Raw genomic sequence first — 17,926 nt, forward strand, 5'->3', positions numbered from 1 at the left:
AAGAAAACATTAAAAAAACATATTTGACAGTTCTCAGACTTCGGTTTGCGAAGATAGTGTGTACTGCTGAAGTCCCCCTGCCCAAGGAACCATATCGGTGCAGAAAATCCAGCCCAAGCCTTTTAACCTCCCTTCCTTTCTCTTGCCATCTCAGAGGAGAAAAGCAAAAATACCAAACAAAAATGATGGTCAAGGCTGTTGACCCAGAAAACCTTGGATTGAGTCTGTCTGTATGCGGGGAGCACATGACAGCCATGCTTTTTCTCCATCCACTACTCGGCACACAGATTCTGCTACCTCTGATAAAATGGTGTCCTCGCCTACCACTGTCGTGCCAGGCTGTCCACCTCAAACACACATTGGAGGCCGGCGTACTGATAAGACTGGATTTAGGAGAGGCAGTGAGTGTGGGTTGGGATAGAGATCTCAGTGCTGGAGGATTGAACTCTCTATCCATAAATTGGATTTTCCGTAAGGTGCCTTCAAATATTCGTGATATTGAAAAGCACAGATAACTTCATACTGTACATCTGAAGTAGGCCTACTATATGTACTGATGTACTATAAATGTACATACAAGGTTAGTTTCAGCTGTCCCAAACTTGACTGCATGACATCATTTCCAGCATGTCCAGCCTGTCCCTCTTACCATAAATGCCTAGTCTGTCTCTCTCTCCCTCTCTCTCTCTCTCTCTCTCTCTCTCTCTCTCTCTCTCTCTCTCTCTCTCTCTCTCTCTCTCTCTCTCTCTCTCTCTCTCTCAGTCCATTGTGTGTTCCAGCACTCATCCAGAGAGCTAAGTGTTGACTCAGCTTAATGTTCCCCAGATTTAAATAATGGAGTTTGGTCCCAGAGCTCATAAAATGAAAAAATGTCTCTAAACTAATTTACCTGCTCACTCCTGTCTCAGTGATGCCACACTCGCCATCTAACATGGCGCTACAATCTGCACTGCATGCATGTAAATTAGATACACACCACCACCACAACCTTTTTGAATTCAGACTTCTTCAGGATGGCTGTATGGTATCTACCAGTCTGTCTAAAGATAGCTTTGAGAGAGTCGTGCAACCTTGTTGAATGCCCACGGCTGTCTTTTCTTTCAAGCTGTCTGAGTTATGCAATGCTGTAAACTCAAGTGTCATTATTTTAGTGCTTGTTTGTGTAGGTGTGTACTGTGAGAGAGTGCACACTGCACACGCTTACTGTATGCGAGTGAGGGCTGGTGTTTATATGGGGTACATGATGCTTGTGAGAAATGGTAGTACTACAGTAACGGTATAGGAATTTCATATTTGCTGAACACTAGCAGTGAGTGTTTTCATGGTTCATGAACAATCAAAAAAAGTTACGTTTACACACACACACACACACACAATCGTTGCTGTCAAGCAGAGACCTTCTGCATATATTTCTCCATATTTCTATATTTTTTTGCTTTTTTGTAAAGTGAGAGTGTCACACAAAGGTAGTAGTAGTATCTCACAACATGAGCTTGTAGATCGGCTTTTTTCACTATTTTAAATCATTTAAACGGTTTTGCACATACATGGTTTACATCTGACAGCGACTATATCATATATATATATATATACTAGATGGAAATTGCAGGATTTGACAGCCTCCACTTCATGTTTCAGCTGTGTTTTTAAACCCAGTAGTGTGCCCTTCACATGTAGTAACGGATGGGTTATTATTATTATTTGTTGATTTTTATTATTTTGATTAGTGATTTTATTGGAGTCCCGAATTCTGACTGTAACATGCATTGGGTGGGAAAAATTCCCAGGGTGAAAATCCGATTTCTCCCATGGTGTGATTCGGTCTGGCTTATTGGCCAGGCTATGCACTGTGCAACTGGGCATGGGAGTAAAACATGCTGAAATCAAACTACGCACGCACGCACGCACGCACGCACGCACGCACACACACACACACACACACACACACACACTTTGATTAAGAAACACGTCAAATAGAGCACAACGATAATATCAGCTTGAATGTAAACACAATAACTAGCAGACACAACTCGCAGGCAATATAACCAGTCAAAACATACCTTCACATTCCACCCACACAGTTCAGTATGTCCATGTCACCCCTACAGTTGGTGGGGTGAGGCAGGGTGAGAGGAACATGCTATCCCAGACATTCCTTTCTCTGTTTGTTATCAAATCTATTGCATAACACAGAATGCAGGGAATTAGACAGGCTGTGTCCAAAAATAAACTGTCTTTGTTTTTGCCATCTGTCCCACAATTCCCACCCCTGTCTCTCCTTTCCATGTGAAACCACCACAAATTTTGACACAATGCCATTGCGAGAAAATCACGACTACCCCTCATGTCTGAATATAGCCACATACTTTTCTCAGAATTCGTTTTCAGAATCACATACCTCTATAGAAGAGTACTTCCCTTAGTGTTGAAATGCCTAGCCACATTCAGAATGATTCCAGTTGCATAATAGAGTAGCTACCAAGTTATACATCCATCTACATATGTCTGTTCATCCATCCACCCATGCTATGTGTTTGTCCATCCATCTGTATATGTATCCATTCATTTGTTTCCATCCATCCATCTCTACATACATATATCTGTCATCCATCCTTCCAGCCATCAAGTGTCGTTTTCACTTCTAGACAGAATATTGAGCAGATGAAAGGCCTAGAAGAGCCTAGTGTTCTTTCTAAGTGTCTTTGGCAGACACACAATGTACTGAGCAGCTAGCATCGCAGCGTAATCGGCAGTACTCTTGATTATTTTTACTTAAGTAAAAGTCCCGGTTAATAAAATCAAAGGTGTTATAAAGTAACAATGTAGTTCAGGGGTGCCGTGGATGAGAAGGTTATTTTCAGTGGTGACCTGAGCTAAAATTGTTTGGGAACCACTGACTTGACTTACACCACCAAAATGCCCACTTTTTTCAAACAAAAAATCTACAAGCTCACAAGCTGAGCTGAGTCGAATAGAAATGGTATAAAATAAGGCTTAAGTGGTTGATGTATAATGCATAATAATCTAAATCTATAAAGTTAATTGTAACTTAACTGTTTCAAATAATTGTAGTGGAGTAAAAAGCACAAAATGTACCTCTGAGATGTAGTGGGGTAGAAATTTTAAGTATAGAAAAACATATTATCTGCATACTCAAGTAAAGTACAATTAAAGTACCTCAAAGCTGTCCTTACTGTAAGTACAGTACTTGAGTACATTTACTTTCCACCACTGGTAATACTGTAGGCATTCACCTGCCAAGAATGGGACTCAACAACAGCAGCAGAGATTGTTTTGTTGCTTTGAGTTACTGTAGAGTGTAGATAATGGTGGCTGCAGGACTCTGAATGTACTATCACTTGTATTTTGGCACAAGCCATTTTAAACTAGTAGGCTATCGCTGTTGGTTGGAGATTTACGGTTCGATTGCTCTACAGGCATGGACAGCTGCTGTCCATGCCTGTAGAGTTTTTTCTGAAATTGTGACTGTCGCACGCACGCACTCCACGCACGCACGCACGCACGCACACGCACTTAATTGTCATTTCTTAATGTCTGTGGTTTATTGGTGGACTTCATAGATATACTGTACATGTACAGTATGGCTTATTTTTCAAGTGATATATATTCTGCTATATAGTGTCTGTTCAATAACGGGTCTCCCCGTCTCACCAGCTCTTAAACAGAAGATAATTTTCAGGTGCGTTGCCATTTTCACCCAATCAGTAGAGAGTACCTATGTCAGCATATGTTTTATAGTGGAACAAAATGCCCTGTGCTCATTTCCATGGCGCCTCCGCTCTCCTAGCACGCAATAGCACGGGTGGAGAATTGTCTGTGTGCAAGAGAGACTGGAATTTGGTGCAGCGATGGGTTTTCGTGAATCTCAAATCCTGCAGAAGTGCTCGTGACGGTTCCAGTCACTCAGAAGGATTTGGTTTTTCATCCCCCTGTAGCATCGTCACCAGTGAGGTTCCACCAGGCCCCCAGAGCAGCTCCACCCTACTGGCCAAAGCTGGTACTGCAGGCAGGCAAAAACACATGCACGTGCAAAAGCGTGTGCAGCTGGGTTTTAACACAGAGCGCTCGTCCATGAATCGATTCAGGCACGTTCATGGAGGTCAGCACTTCTGCATTTTAGGCACCAAACTTTGGTGATAAAAAAATGTGAAAATCTAGAAAAGAAAATGTGGAAGTAGAGCGTTCTTCCGGTCGCTTCAAACACCACTGAGCAACTTCCATTGAAATCAATAGCTGGGGGTGGGGCTGTCCGCTCTCTAGTTTATATAGAACTCTATGGGTTCCACACACCGTGGTGAGAACGCTTTTAAACTAATAATCATCTGTCCAGTGTCACTTACACCTCCAACCACGTCTTCTCTCTCACGTGGCTTTACTTGAACATCACCCTGGATCAGACGCCTCTCAAGATGTGTTGATTAAATCACATTAGAGCGGCAGATGTCCCCCGAAGTGCTCCAACTGCACAGCTTTTAATGGAGCCAGTATTGCTGACCCAGTGCCATCTGTCTTATTTGTTGTGCAACAGAATCCCTGGCAGACTGAACGACAGACGCACTCCTCTGGGAGAGCTCAACTGGATCTTCACGGCCATCACAGACACCATTGCCTGGAACGTTCTGCCCCGAGGTGAGGCCGCATGCGTGCGCGCGCGCGCACACACACACACACACACACACACACACACACACACACACACACACACACACACACACACACACACACACACACACACACACACACACACACACACACACACACACACTTTTGCATGGAATGCACCCACACACACTTAGGAATGCCATATCACAGTGATAATAGCACTGTGCTAACACTAACAAGTGTGTAAGCTGTCTAGAGGGGCCTCCCCCTCCCCTGAGCTTTGCTGTTGATGAAACAGACCACATCACAGGCAATCCTCATAATGATGGCATGTTGCAACTAATCCAATGCGTCGCAGTGCGACCTTTTTGTCTAGTTCAGTCTGCCAGTGCACACAAACAAATGCGAAATCATATTCATATAACTGGTACATTGACTATCAGACGCTTTAGACACAAAGTAGCAGTGGATTTCACATACTATGTGACAATCACAGACAGTTCGCACACACGCACAAGCGCGCACACGCACACACACACACTTGAATTATTCTCATATCATATGGATTGGCCTCGGACGCCATTAAAATGAATTACCGGCAGTGAATGCACTGAGCCAATGAAATGTCATCATTTGCTTTTACTGTACATCCCCAAAGGCTGCTACCCTTTTCTGCTGCTTCTTCTACTCCTGCTCTTGCTTTTAAGAGCATGTCACTGTGATTCCTCCATTTACCCCTTTCACCATCTGTCAGGTGCTAATTGGGCATAATTATAATATATATTTTTAATGTGTTCACTCGCATCCAGTGTTGATTTTGGCAGCAAATTTAGATTTTAGTTTAGTCATAGTCTTTAGAATTAAAATAGTCTCATATTTTAGTAATCTGAAATGTTTTAGTGTTAGTCTAGTTTTAGTCGACTAAATCTACAGTTGTTTTTTGTCTACAAAATTCATTTTTTGCAGGCCTCGATAGCAATGTAATGGCAGATTCTACACTTGGTTTCATGCTGAAAACAGCCGATCTACAAGCTCACAATGCGTCGCAGTGCAACATTTTTGTCTAGTTTGTAGATGAAATTGTCAGTATATTTAGACATAGTTTTAGTCATCATGGCTTAGTCTTTATTTCATTTTTATGCCGTGTTTGTCGGTGAAAAAAGTGTGTCACCCTGTCTCTCTCTCTCTCTCTCTCTCTCTCTCTCTCTCTCTCTCTCTCTCTCTCTCTCGCAATCTCATACACAATTCTCCCCCTCTAGATCTGTTTCAGAAGTTGTTCCGTCAGGACCTGCTTGTGGCCAGCTTGTTTCGCAATTTCCTATTGGCCGAGAGGATTATGAGGTCTTACAATTGCACGCCGGTCAGCAGTCCGCGCCTGCCTCCTACATACATGCATGCCATGTGGTAAGACTACTACACACACACACACCACACACACACACATGCCCATGCTGCACAGGCAAAACAGGGTCACACGCAAGTGACGCAAGACATTTATAATATTAACAGTAATATTCTGTACGCCCAGGATTTGTTTTTCTTGCGACTCAGTCGCAATGCTTCTCATTACCTGAGAACTCGTTTGTCTCTCCCACACAGTCTCATTACTGGTATTATATAAACACACGTGATAGAGTGAAGAAAACACCACATTGTCCAGTGACTTCACATAATCCTCCACAGTGTGACAAACACCATCTCCCTTTAGATACACAAACAGTTCACCCACTATCTCTTGCACTTTAACAAATACCTCCCTCTATCTCTCCCACTCATTAGCTGGCTTGTGTTGAAAGATACCCCCCCCCCCCCCCCTCTCTCTCTCCGCCCCTCCTGCCTGTGGAGCTACGTATTTTTGTATAACTTCACTGGCATCAGTAAATAAAACAAAAGTGATTCTCGCGGCAGGTGTCTATAAGCCGGCAAGAGTCTCACTTTTCTCCTACAGGCCCATTATTTTAGAGTGTAGGTGAATTGGATTGTTTGCCATCAAATGTGCAAAAGTGCGCGCGCACACACACACACACACACACACACACACACACACACACACACACACACACACACACACACACACACACGCTGGGGTTAGGAGAAAGGGGGAGCACTTCTGGAGACCTAGAAAGATGGAGATGGATGAACACAGACAGAGTGGACATTAAAAATGTGATGTGGCAGCAAAAGGAGGCCACATTGGATAGATGGATAAAGTTTGAAAAATCTAAAGTGTTAGAGCAGGGGAGGCCACCTGGTACAAACAAGGGATTTAATGATTGATGTTTGTTCCCGTACAGAAACTGCCATTGATATTCAAATGGTTTGGAATAGGCAAGAGTTGTGCGTATGCCATTCCCAGGACAGTCATCAAGCCAGTTGTTTTGGGGAGCTCTTGTTTTGGTTCACTCCACATGCGTATAAGCAAGGTTTTTACAACGAATGCACTTTTTAAATCACTTGAAAATAAGGCAGGCACACAGAGCAGGCAATGGCATCTACAAGTGCACCATTCCAGTTAGAAAGCCGCGGTGAACCGTATACAGTAGGTCAGTGGTTCCCAAACGTCAAGGACCCCCAAAATGACACTAATTAGCCCCGTGGACCCCCATAAGAGAAGATTTTAACGTCTAATGTTGACGTCAATTACGTCAAAACAGTCAATGGGAGTTCAAGGGTTAATGACATTTACCCCTGGGGGTCCCCGGACTCCACTTAGGGAACCACTGCAGTAGGTTATCCAATGAACCGAAACGAGCACTTTCTGCGTGCATCACAGCCAATCACAGCAATTGGGGCGGGGTTTTGAGGACGACTAAATCCGGCTACGGTGCTTTTAGTCATTATGGTCCCACTCTGTGGAATTCTCTACCGATTGATCTAAGGTTTGCAACCACATTGTCTTTGTTTAAAAGCAAACTAAAAACCTACCTATTTTCACTAGCTTTCAGCTAGATTGTGAAATTTGTAGTTAGTTTTATTTTTAATAACTCATTTTTGTATTTTAATCATATGTAATTGTCTTCATTTTTGTATATTTATAGATTGTTGTATATACAATACATATGTATTGTAGTCCTCACTTGTCGTGTGAAATGTGCTGTATAAATTAACTTGACTTGACTGACATGGCATGTGTAGTAGTGTACCATACTGCTCACATCGGGGGGGGGGGGGACTCTGTCAGCCATCAATGCGGTCCCCTCGTACACCACCCTTTTCAGATGTCACACACCATGCTTATGCGCCTACACCCCCCACATACAGACAATACACACACACACACACACACACACACAATTAAAGCCTATACACACAAAAGCTTCGTGACGAGCAACTCATTTTTGTTGGCAGTCAGTCACCATCAGGCTAATGCTGTCAACTCAGTGCACCACTGCACCAGGCTCCTCTCTGTGAGTGTGTCAGTTCTCATTAGCAGCCTCTCTTTCTCTCCTACCATTCATGTACAGATGGAGCTGGGCATCCTCTGAAGTTCTTCCAAACCAATAATGGTGGATTTGTTACTTATCTCCAAAGCAACACACCCACACTACACTAAATAACCAGAACATGGAAGAATCGGAATCAACTTTGTCACTTCATACAATTATAGGGTGTAATTCTGTATTGTACATTCCATCTCCCAACAGAGGACATTACATCAGTGTGATATTTCACATTAAAACACAATGAGCAACAACTTAAACAGTTAAGACTATAATAAAAAAACATTATTTTTACTCCACCATTTGAATCAACATTTCACAATGATCAATAATGGGCAGAAAACCTTAATTATCATCTTGCCCATTGTTCGGGTTATGAAAAATCAACAGTTGAGAGGGTTTATTTGACTCACTCATATAATGTAGGTACAAGTAGTGAAATGTTAATGGGCATATGTTCCACAAGACTGCTTACAACATCAATACAATTATAAGGGGTGCACACTGTGGCTGCTACACGAGTGCAGATTCACTGCCACTATATACGTTACGAGACATGAGCGCAGTGTGATATCGTATATATGAAAAATCACACCCGTGTGAAGTGAGGGGCGCTTTGTGTTGCCTCAAATTTACGTCATATTTGGTGAACATTTGAACTAATTTCTCCTTTCATAGGAGAAATACAGGCAGCTTTGATGTTATTTGGGATTGAGTTCCATGGCAGCAACTGAGAAGGCCTCTCTTGTCACCATTGGTTTGGCGCTTTGTTATACCCGAACCATCATGAAGTTGCCATGCATGGTATTGATGGGAAGGGCATGGTGGTGGAGGAGGTCTGAGAGAGATTTTTTTTTAAAGATATTTTTTTGGCTTTTTCTGCCTTTATTGATCGGATCAAAGTAGTCTGACAGGAAATGGGGGGAAGACACGCGGCAAAGGCCGTCGGGGTCGGGAGTCGAACCCGCAGCACGCCGTCCGCGGGGCTCAGCAGCCTAGGTGCCCAGACGGTTGAGCTAACCGTCCGGGCCATTGTGAGCAGTATTTTGAAATCTATTGTGTATTTTAGTCAGTGAAGGTCATGGAGGACTGGTGTCGTGGGGTTTCTTTCTGGGGTGGGTTCTGGTGATTGTGCTGGCAGTGGAATGTTTTATATATATCTATGTAGTTTGGTAGTGGTGCCAATAAGAGTGCGGTTAAGGCATGAATGAGTGTTTCTACAGCAGTGTGACAGTTGCTTCTGAGTTTGGAATGTTTGATGGTATCAAAGGCAGCACTGAGCATGGGGATGTTGATGATGCTATTGTTGCACAAGTGCAGCCCACCCTGAAGGCAGAGGTCAACTATTCTCTAACTGGTGATTTGTACAATTTGTGTTGTCAATAATGGTGTGTCAGGCATGGCCATATGGGCAATCCCTCTGCCCGTCCATCCGTCCATCCACAAATGTCTTTATTCTTGTAAGCAGTTACACTATATATATATATATATATATATATATATATATATATTGTTTTCTTTACAGGATAATCATTAGTGTCAGCCAGCGTATAGTGCACCATCAATCTGAACTGGTTGTTGCTAACGTTCGCTTCATGCTGTCAGACCAGCTCTGACTTATGGTGCGTTACCACTTTAACCTTCATGTGACCACCGCACTCTGACTTATGGTGCGTTACCACTTTAACCTTCATGTGACCACCGCACTCTGACTTATGGTGCATTACCACTTTAACCTTCATGTGACCACCGCACTCTGACTTATGGTGCGTTACCACTTTAACCTTCATGTGACCACCACACTCTGACTTATGGTGCGTTACCACTTTAACCTTCATGTGACCACCGCACTCTGACTTATGGTGCGTTACCACTTTAACCTTCATGTGACCACCGCACTCTGACTTATGGTGCGTTACCACTTTAACCTTCATGTGACCACCATGCTCTGACTTATGGTGCGTTACCACTTTAACCTTCATGTGACCACCGCACTCTGACTTATGGTGCGTTACCACTTTAACCTTCATGTGACCACCGCACTCTGACTTATGGTGCGTTACCACTTTAACCTTCATGTGACCACCACACTCTGACTTATGGTGCGTTACCACTTTAACCTTCATGTGACCACCATGCTCTGACTTATGGTGCGTTACCACTTTAACCTTCATGTGACCACCGCACTCTGACTCATGGTGCGTTACCACTTTAACCTTCATGTGACCACCATGCTCTGACTTATGGTGCGTTACCACTTTAACCTTCATGTGACCACCGCACTCTGACTTATGGTGCGTTACCACTTTAACCTTCATGTGACCACCGCACTCTGACTTATGGTGCGTTACCACTTTAACCTTCATGTGACCACCACACTCTGACTTATGGTGCGTTACCACTTTAACCTTCATGTGACCACCATGCTCTGACTTATGGTGCGTTACCACTTAAACCTCCATGTGACCACCACACTCTGACTTATGGTGCGTTACCACTTTAACCTTCATGTGACCACTCTGACTTATGGTGCGTTACCACTTAAACCTTCATGTGACCACCACACTCTGACTTATGGTGCGTTACCACTTTAACCTTCATGTGACCACTCTGACTTATGGTGCGTTACCACTTTAACCTTCATGTGACCACTCTGACTTATGGTGCGTTACCACTTTAACCTTCATGTGACCACTCTGACTTATGGTGCGTTACCACTTTAACCTTCATGTGACCACCACACTCTGACTTATGGTGCGTTACCACTTTAACAATTACAATTTACAATTTAGGCATTTAGCAGACGCTCTTAATCCAGAGCGACTTACATTAAGCAATAACAAAAGCATGGCATACATCACATATATAAAAAGTAGTTATCATGAATCATGCGTAGACTAAGAACGTAACAGTGGAGTATCTATGTAAACTATACATACTATACTATATAATATATTATACATGTGTACTATAAAGTGCTATGACTACATAAAGTGCAATTCTAGAGCTGTCTACGTAACAAGCTATAAGTCTGTTTAAAATACTATCTAAGTCTACATAATGTGCTATCTAAGGGGCTAGGCTAGGGCAAGTGCTACGGGCCATGGTGGAGTCTGAAGAGGTGGGTTTTCAGACTACGGCGGAAGATTGGGAGTGAGGCTGCAGTTCTGACTGTGATGGGAAGTGCATTCCATAGTTTTGGAGCCAGAAGGGAGAAGAGTTTGGGACGTGTGGAGCGTTGTCCCGGCGTTTTTAGTGCAGGTACCTCCAGCTTCCCTGCGTTGGCTGATCTGAGTGCGCGGGAGGGTTTGTAGGGTACGATCATACTTGTGAGATATGGGGGGGCCATGCCTTTGGTTGCTTTGAATGCCAGCATCAGAGTTTTGTATTCTGTGCGGGCAGCGACCGGGAGCCAATGGAGGGAGCGGAGAAGGGGGGTGACGTGTGAGAATTTTGGCTGGTTGAAGACCAAGCGGGCTGCGGCATTTTGGATCAGTTGGAGGGGCTTAAGTGCACATGCCGGTAGGCCAGTAAGGAGGGAGTTACAATAGTCAAGTTTTGACAAGACTGTTGTCTGGATTAGGAGCTGGGCTGACTCCTGGGTGAGGAACGGTCTAATTCATTGTATGTTGTAGAGTGTAAACCTACAGGATCTAGTGACAGCTGTGATGTGTGTTTTGAACGAGAGCTGACTGTCCAGGACAACACCAAGGTTCCTGGCTGTCGGGACAGACTTTACCAGGGCGTTGTCTACGGAGATAGTTAGCTCCCGCATAGGGCAGGACTTAGCTGGGAAGAACAGAAGCTCAGTCTTGTCTGGGTTCAGCTTGAGGTGGTTGGAAGACATCCACTGTGAGATGTCAGCCAGGCATGCAGTGATGCGTTCTTCTACCTGGGTGGCAGAGGGGGGGAAGGATAACCTTCATGTGACCACCGCACTCTGACTTATGGTGCGTTACCACTTTAACCTTCATGTGACCACCATGCTCTGACTTATGGTGCGTTACCACTTTAACCTTCATGTGACCACCGCACTCTGACTTATGGTGCGTTACCACTTTAACCTTCATGTGACCACAGCACTCTGACTTATGGTGCGTTACCACTTTAACCTTCATGTGACCACTGCACTCTGACTTATGGTGCGTTACCACTTTAACCTTCATGTGACCACCGCACTCTGACTTATGGTGCGTTACCACTTTAACCTTCATGTGACCACCGCACTCTGACTTATGGTGCGTTACCACTTTAACCTTCATGTGACCACCGCACTCTGACTTATGGTGCGTTATCACTTTAAAACGTCATAGAATAGGAAGGGTCGCACACACCAATAATGGCCCCTACACACTGTAGGAGTTTTAAAGTTGTCGGCGAGTCTTTTCATGACAGTCGATTTTTTAAATCGACTGTCATTATATCTGTGTGCCTTAATTATTTTCTTGCCATCTGCGCTTATATACGTAGCTAGGCTAATGGGACCTATTTATGCCAGCTACGCTTATAAGCATAGATGACCGTTTAATCCATATATGAATGCGCCGACCGTTTGTTTACCTTTTAGCATTGCTCTGGGTAGAATAGCCCTCCTCCGTCACCACCAGCGATGCGATTTCTAACTCCAGCTTCGTTGAGCCTCCATTATAACCCGATTTTCAAAGCGCCGTATCTCCAAAGGTTAGAGAGCTGTCCATGGTGAGCCGGCACGCACCCGATGATCGTAAATCATTTGTGATTTTGTATCTCATCGCTGAGAAAATGTAGCTGGTTGTTCTGCTAGCTAAATAAAAGGCTGTGGGCTGTGTTGTGTGGTGTTGTTCCACTTCCGGAAGCCCCCACCTTCCTGTTTAACCCGGAAGGACAACAAGGTCCATAGAGTGGGCCTGGACGGGTGGCCCCTGGGGCAGTACCAGCATGCTAACACTAGGGGCAGCAAAGGAGTTAAAGGCTACTAAACGATTGATAGCCGACTAGACATCACACACGGCAAGAGTTCACCAAGATGCGATCCAGATCCGATACATATACAGTAGGCTACATGCATCATTTGTTTCCATTCCAATTCATTTTGATATCTCACGTACGTGCAGGGTGCCATTATGCCATACAAGCGCGAGACCCGAGACCGACACAGGATACACCTCTTTCTCTCTCTCTCTATCTCTCTGCATGCACACACACACAGGGCGAAATGTTTGTGATAGCGTAGCCTACATGCGCTATAGCGAGGCAGGACGTTAAATCTTGATTTTCGTAACACACACACACAGAGCGCACAAGGTCCAAAGGTTTGCAGCGTTGAACGATGCGGTTTATCAACATTATTCAAGTGTGTAACAGCAATGTTGGGCTAATATAGCTACCAATATACTATCATCTGGTCAACTATCGAGACAGACAGACAGACAGACAGACAGAGCCATAACTAATTTATTTAATTTAAAAAAAAAAATCTACATGGGTATCAAGACAGACGTTTCGGCTATCCAGCCTTCATCAGTGTGGAGAATCTGTGAATGACAAGTCTAAAACCATCTGAGATGTGCCATGTGTCTGTCATGATGTCATACATTACATGAGAGTAGATAAGCTAGATCCCACAATTCCACTCTAACCTATATGGGGGGGAAGCCTCTTGATCTCATGAAAGGAATGAGCCTAACATCAACGCATCACTTTACATTACATTGGGTAGCTTGCCATGCACTCCGTGCAGCACATAGACTGAAGATCACGACTCAACCATAACCCTAAGCTAACTGAGTGGAAGAAACCCCCTTGAGCCCCAGAACCCTGCAGTATCCTGCCAGAGAGTAGAGCAGCAGAATGTACCATGCTTGATGTGTGTTATGTAACCCTATGAATTAGATATGATGACCATGAGAGAATGCTGAGGTTTAAGAAAGGATCAAAGACTCACTACTGCCCTCCCTAAGACCCTGGGGGGGTGTGCGTGCGTGCGTGCGTGTGCGCTTGCGTGTGTGTGTGCGCGCGCATTATTTCTTTGCAGGTATTTTGACATTCCTCTTTGTTTCTGTGCGAGAGAGGTGTTTGACCAGGTTAATTTATTCTGTATATTGTATCTCATAATGCTATTTGTGTGTCTCATCTCTGTCCAGGCAAGCGTGGGACCTGGCAGTGGACATCTGCCTCTCACAACTCCCTACCATCATTGAAGAGGGCACTGCCTTCAGAGTAAGTGTGTGTGTGTGTGTGTGTGTGTGTGTGTGTGTGTGTGTGTGTGTGTGTGTGTGTGTGTGTGTGTGTGTGTGTGTGTGTGTGTGTGTGTGTGTGTGTGTGTGTGTGTGTGTGTGTGTGTGTGTGTGTGTGTGTGTGTGTGTGTGTGTGTGTGTGTGTGTGTGTGTGTGTGTGTGTGTGTGTGTGTGTGTGTGTGTGTGTGTGTCATCCCAAAAAACAAGACATCCTTATCCCCCCACACATTGAGTCACTCCAGCAGTAAGATAAAGCACCCTTCTTCAAGCGTGTGCATTCGTGCAGGAACATGAGTGTGTGTGTGTGAGAGAGATTGTTTGGTGGGGGGGGTTGGGGGGTCCCGTGATAAATGGCTGTTCGTCTCACCTCACCTCTTTCATCTTTTCATTACCCGGGCCCAGAGTGCCTGCCCTATCACTTCCTGTCAGCACTGCGTGTTTTCCAACATTTACCCTGATTCATCATACATACACATACACATACACTCCATCGCTGTCTGACCTGTTTGGATGCCACGTCAAAATGTCAACTGTAACGTATGACGCATCACTTGGTCAGCGGGGTTGATAAAGTGTTTTTTGGTGGTAACTGGGCTGTTGACCCGAGTTTGGGCACAGCGTATTAGAAGCAAGCTTAGATAGGTGGATCCGTCGGTGAAAGATATTACGGTATGTCTATACAGACATTTGCTCATACACATAAAACGTGTTCGAATGGATCCAATGTGATTATTGAGGGGCGCTATCCCCTATACAAACATTAAAATCACATTGACAATGAATGGACAGTTTTGAGTGTTTGTGTAAACACAAACATTGCGTAACACAAACATTGATGACGAAGGTGAGGACGCAAATTGTGATTGACCGGAATGAGATTATGCACAAGGATGCCGACAAAGTTGGTTTTTGAGTGGTGAAATATGAATATACAAAGCTGCTGCCAAAGACCTACGATGTGCTTTAGATCAGTGTTCAGTAATACTAATTAGGGGGGCGGAGACTGGAAAGCCTACTATCTCTGTGTCCAAATGGGAGAAAACGACTTGTCGCTTTTGATTGGTCTGTGGACAGTGTTGTCCAATGTAAAACTCGAGTCACTTACTGACTTGCCTACGTAATGGAAATAGGAGTCAAATATGGCCAGACTGGTGGACATCCTCGCCACGACTCCTCCTGCGAGAGCACTTTTCCTCTCTTGTGCCATTCAGACTGATAACACTTAATAGCACTGCAATTGAGGCTCTCAGGACCACTACGAGAGATTGCTCTTCACTGCCTCTCTTCAATGGTATTTCTTTCCACTCTTTGTTTGATTCCAACCGTTGGCCCTATCCTTATCTGATTCAGTTTATCTGGAAATAATCATTCTGTAGAGCAGTTATATTCTTTTGTTTGTGACTTGATTTCACATTATCTCATTCTCTCTGTCTTTGTCGAACTCCCTGTTTCACTCATTAAAGGGGCAGTAAGTGATGTTGTTTTGTTAAATAGCTCAGTATTGTGAAGGTAATCATTGCTATAGACTAGTGTTCATTCAGTCACAGGGTTCAGTCTCTTCTGCACTTTAGCCTGGTCAGGAATGGATACAAACTTCATCCAGTCAGGAGAGAGAACTGATACAGGAAAAACTAGATTAAGTGCCCCTCAGGGCACAGGTCTCCACCAGGGTAGGTCAGGTTGTGGCCTCCTGGTGGCGCTATAATAGGCCAATGTGAAAAGGGTGCCATTTCTTCTTACGCCTTGGATAGCAATTGTATGATTTGAGGCGTTTTGTTCCAAAAATGTGTTTTGCAAAAATCCACCTGTTGGTGGCGCTATAACAGGCCAATGTAAAAAGGGTGGGATATATTCCTCAGCCTAGTAGGAAAGTCCGTGAAAGATTCCTGCAAACTTTGAAAGCCAATGTTAGCCAATTATGATGGAATATGACATATCGGACAGATCCGTCATGAACGCATGACTCTATAGTCATGCGTGTAACGTATAGATAGTGTATAGATACTCCGTTACTCACTAGTATGTATTTTTTATTCATGTGTCTATACTCTATATATTTGTATTATCGCTATCAGTATCGGTCTTGAGAAGCAAGAAGTTATCTATCGGTTTCAAGAAATCAATATCGTGCATCCCTAATAGATGGTGTGTAATGATTTGCAGGGTTTTTGGACAGAATCTGGACGAGTAATATCAAAAAATGTGTTTTTCAAAAGTCGGCCTCCTGGTGGCGCTATAACAGGCTGTTCTGGAACATTTGGGACAGAGGTTCATCGCTGGCATCCAGGGAGTGTGCGTGCAAAATTTGGCACCGACTGGGTTAACGGTGCAAAACATTCTCTGCAAGACAATATGTGAATTCGGAAGTGATGACAAAAAGACACAATTGGACCTGGGCTGGAACACTATTAAATTGAAGCTAATAACAAATATGAAAGTATATTGGATGAAATTGGCAACCCACATGGAAATGTATTTTCTGTTTATTAAAGAGGTGGGGAGATGGGGGTACCGTCATTAGGCGCGGTGTCCACTAGGGACACCAATTACACTATGTTTTATCATAATCTGAAGCTGTGAAGCTGTGTAGTTGTGTTAATCAATTTGCATTACATGCAAATTGATTTAGCCAATCAACTGCCAAGCAGGTTTATACTTTCCTAGTGCACATCCATCAACTGGCTATTTAGCCAAGGCACTCTAGGGCATCGTTGAAAGAGCCCTCCATTAGTGTCTCCAGTCATCTCCATCCTTCATACATCTCGCTAGTACTTATCAGTCTGCATCTTTCTTTAGCATGTCCACATATCCAGGTATTGGGCGGTGTTGATCGGCTCACATAGCACAGGTTTGTGGCAGTGATGCCTGGCTGCTACAGCTTCATGAATGCAATTGGTGTGTGCCTTATAGAATATTTCTAAAGTGTGTGTGTGTGTGTGTGTGTGTGTGTGTGTGTGTGTGTGTGTGTGTGTGTGTGTGTGTGTTCTGCCCACAGCACAGCCCTTTCTTTGCAGAACAGCTGACGGCCTTCCAGGTGTGGCTGACCATGGGGGTAGAGAACAGGAATCCACCCGAGCAGCTCCCCATTGTCCTGCAGGTACGTTCACACTCACAGAGACACTTAAAAATGCCAAATACAGTATCCGTACACTTCACACAGTCAGCATTCCAAGACGCTTTCTTGGGCATGTTTACGTCTCTCTGATTTACTGTACATCGGTGATGTGGATTTTGGAAGTAAATCAGGTGTTTTTCAAACCGTAAAAGTAACATGTGCGACAGATGCAAAAGTAGATCTGACTATAATTGCATTTGTGTATTCCATGAAATTATTGTCTTGCTTACTGTCAATGTATTCTTGTGGACTTTTTTTCTGCTGCAAACCCATCAGTGTAAGTAAAGTTGGGAGCAAATAAAACAAATATATAAAGTCATAAATCAAAGCAGTAAGGAGGAGACTTACTTTCATATTTTATAAGTAAACAAATAGAAGGTTTCAGTGGTTAAATAAGTCTGTAGTATTTATTGTGTATATATACACAACACAATAAATGGCTTCATACTGTATATATGAAATGGAAGCATATTACTTGCAGCCTATGAAAGCCATGACTCAAGCAGCTGACACAGATAACTCACTCTCTCCAA

At 43.8% G+C, this 17,926-nt stretch overlaps 1 protein-coding gene across 3 annotated transcripts in view; it reads left to right on the forward strand.

Moving 5' to 3' along the window:
- Positions 1-17,926, forward strand: part of rptor (regulatory associated protein of MTOR, complex 1) — a 176,272-nt gene that overhangs the window by 83,205 nt on the left and 75,141 nt on the right. For all 3 annotated transcript variants that reach the window (XM_079500161.1, XM_079500162.1, XM_079500163.1), the window contains exons 9-12: positions 4,550-4,650; positions 5,883-6,027; positions 14,186-14,261; positions 17,274-17,375. In XM_079500161.1, the coding sequence (XP_079356287.1) occupies positions 4,550-4,650; positions 5,883-6,027; positions 14,186-14,261; positions 17,274-17,375 (424 nt within the window). The remainder of the gene's footprint in view (positions 1-4,549; positions 4,651-5,882; positions 6,028-14,185; positions 14,262-17,273; positions 17,376-17,926) is intronic.

The sequence above is a fragment of the Electrona antarctica genome (assembly GCF_951216825.1).
Source record: "Electrona antarctica genome assembly, chromosome: 4".
Classification (NCBI taxonomy): Eukaryota; Metazoa; Chordata; class Actinopteri; order Myctophiformes; family Myctophidae; genus Electrona; species Electrona antarctica.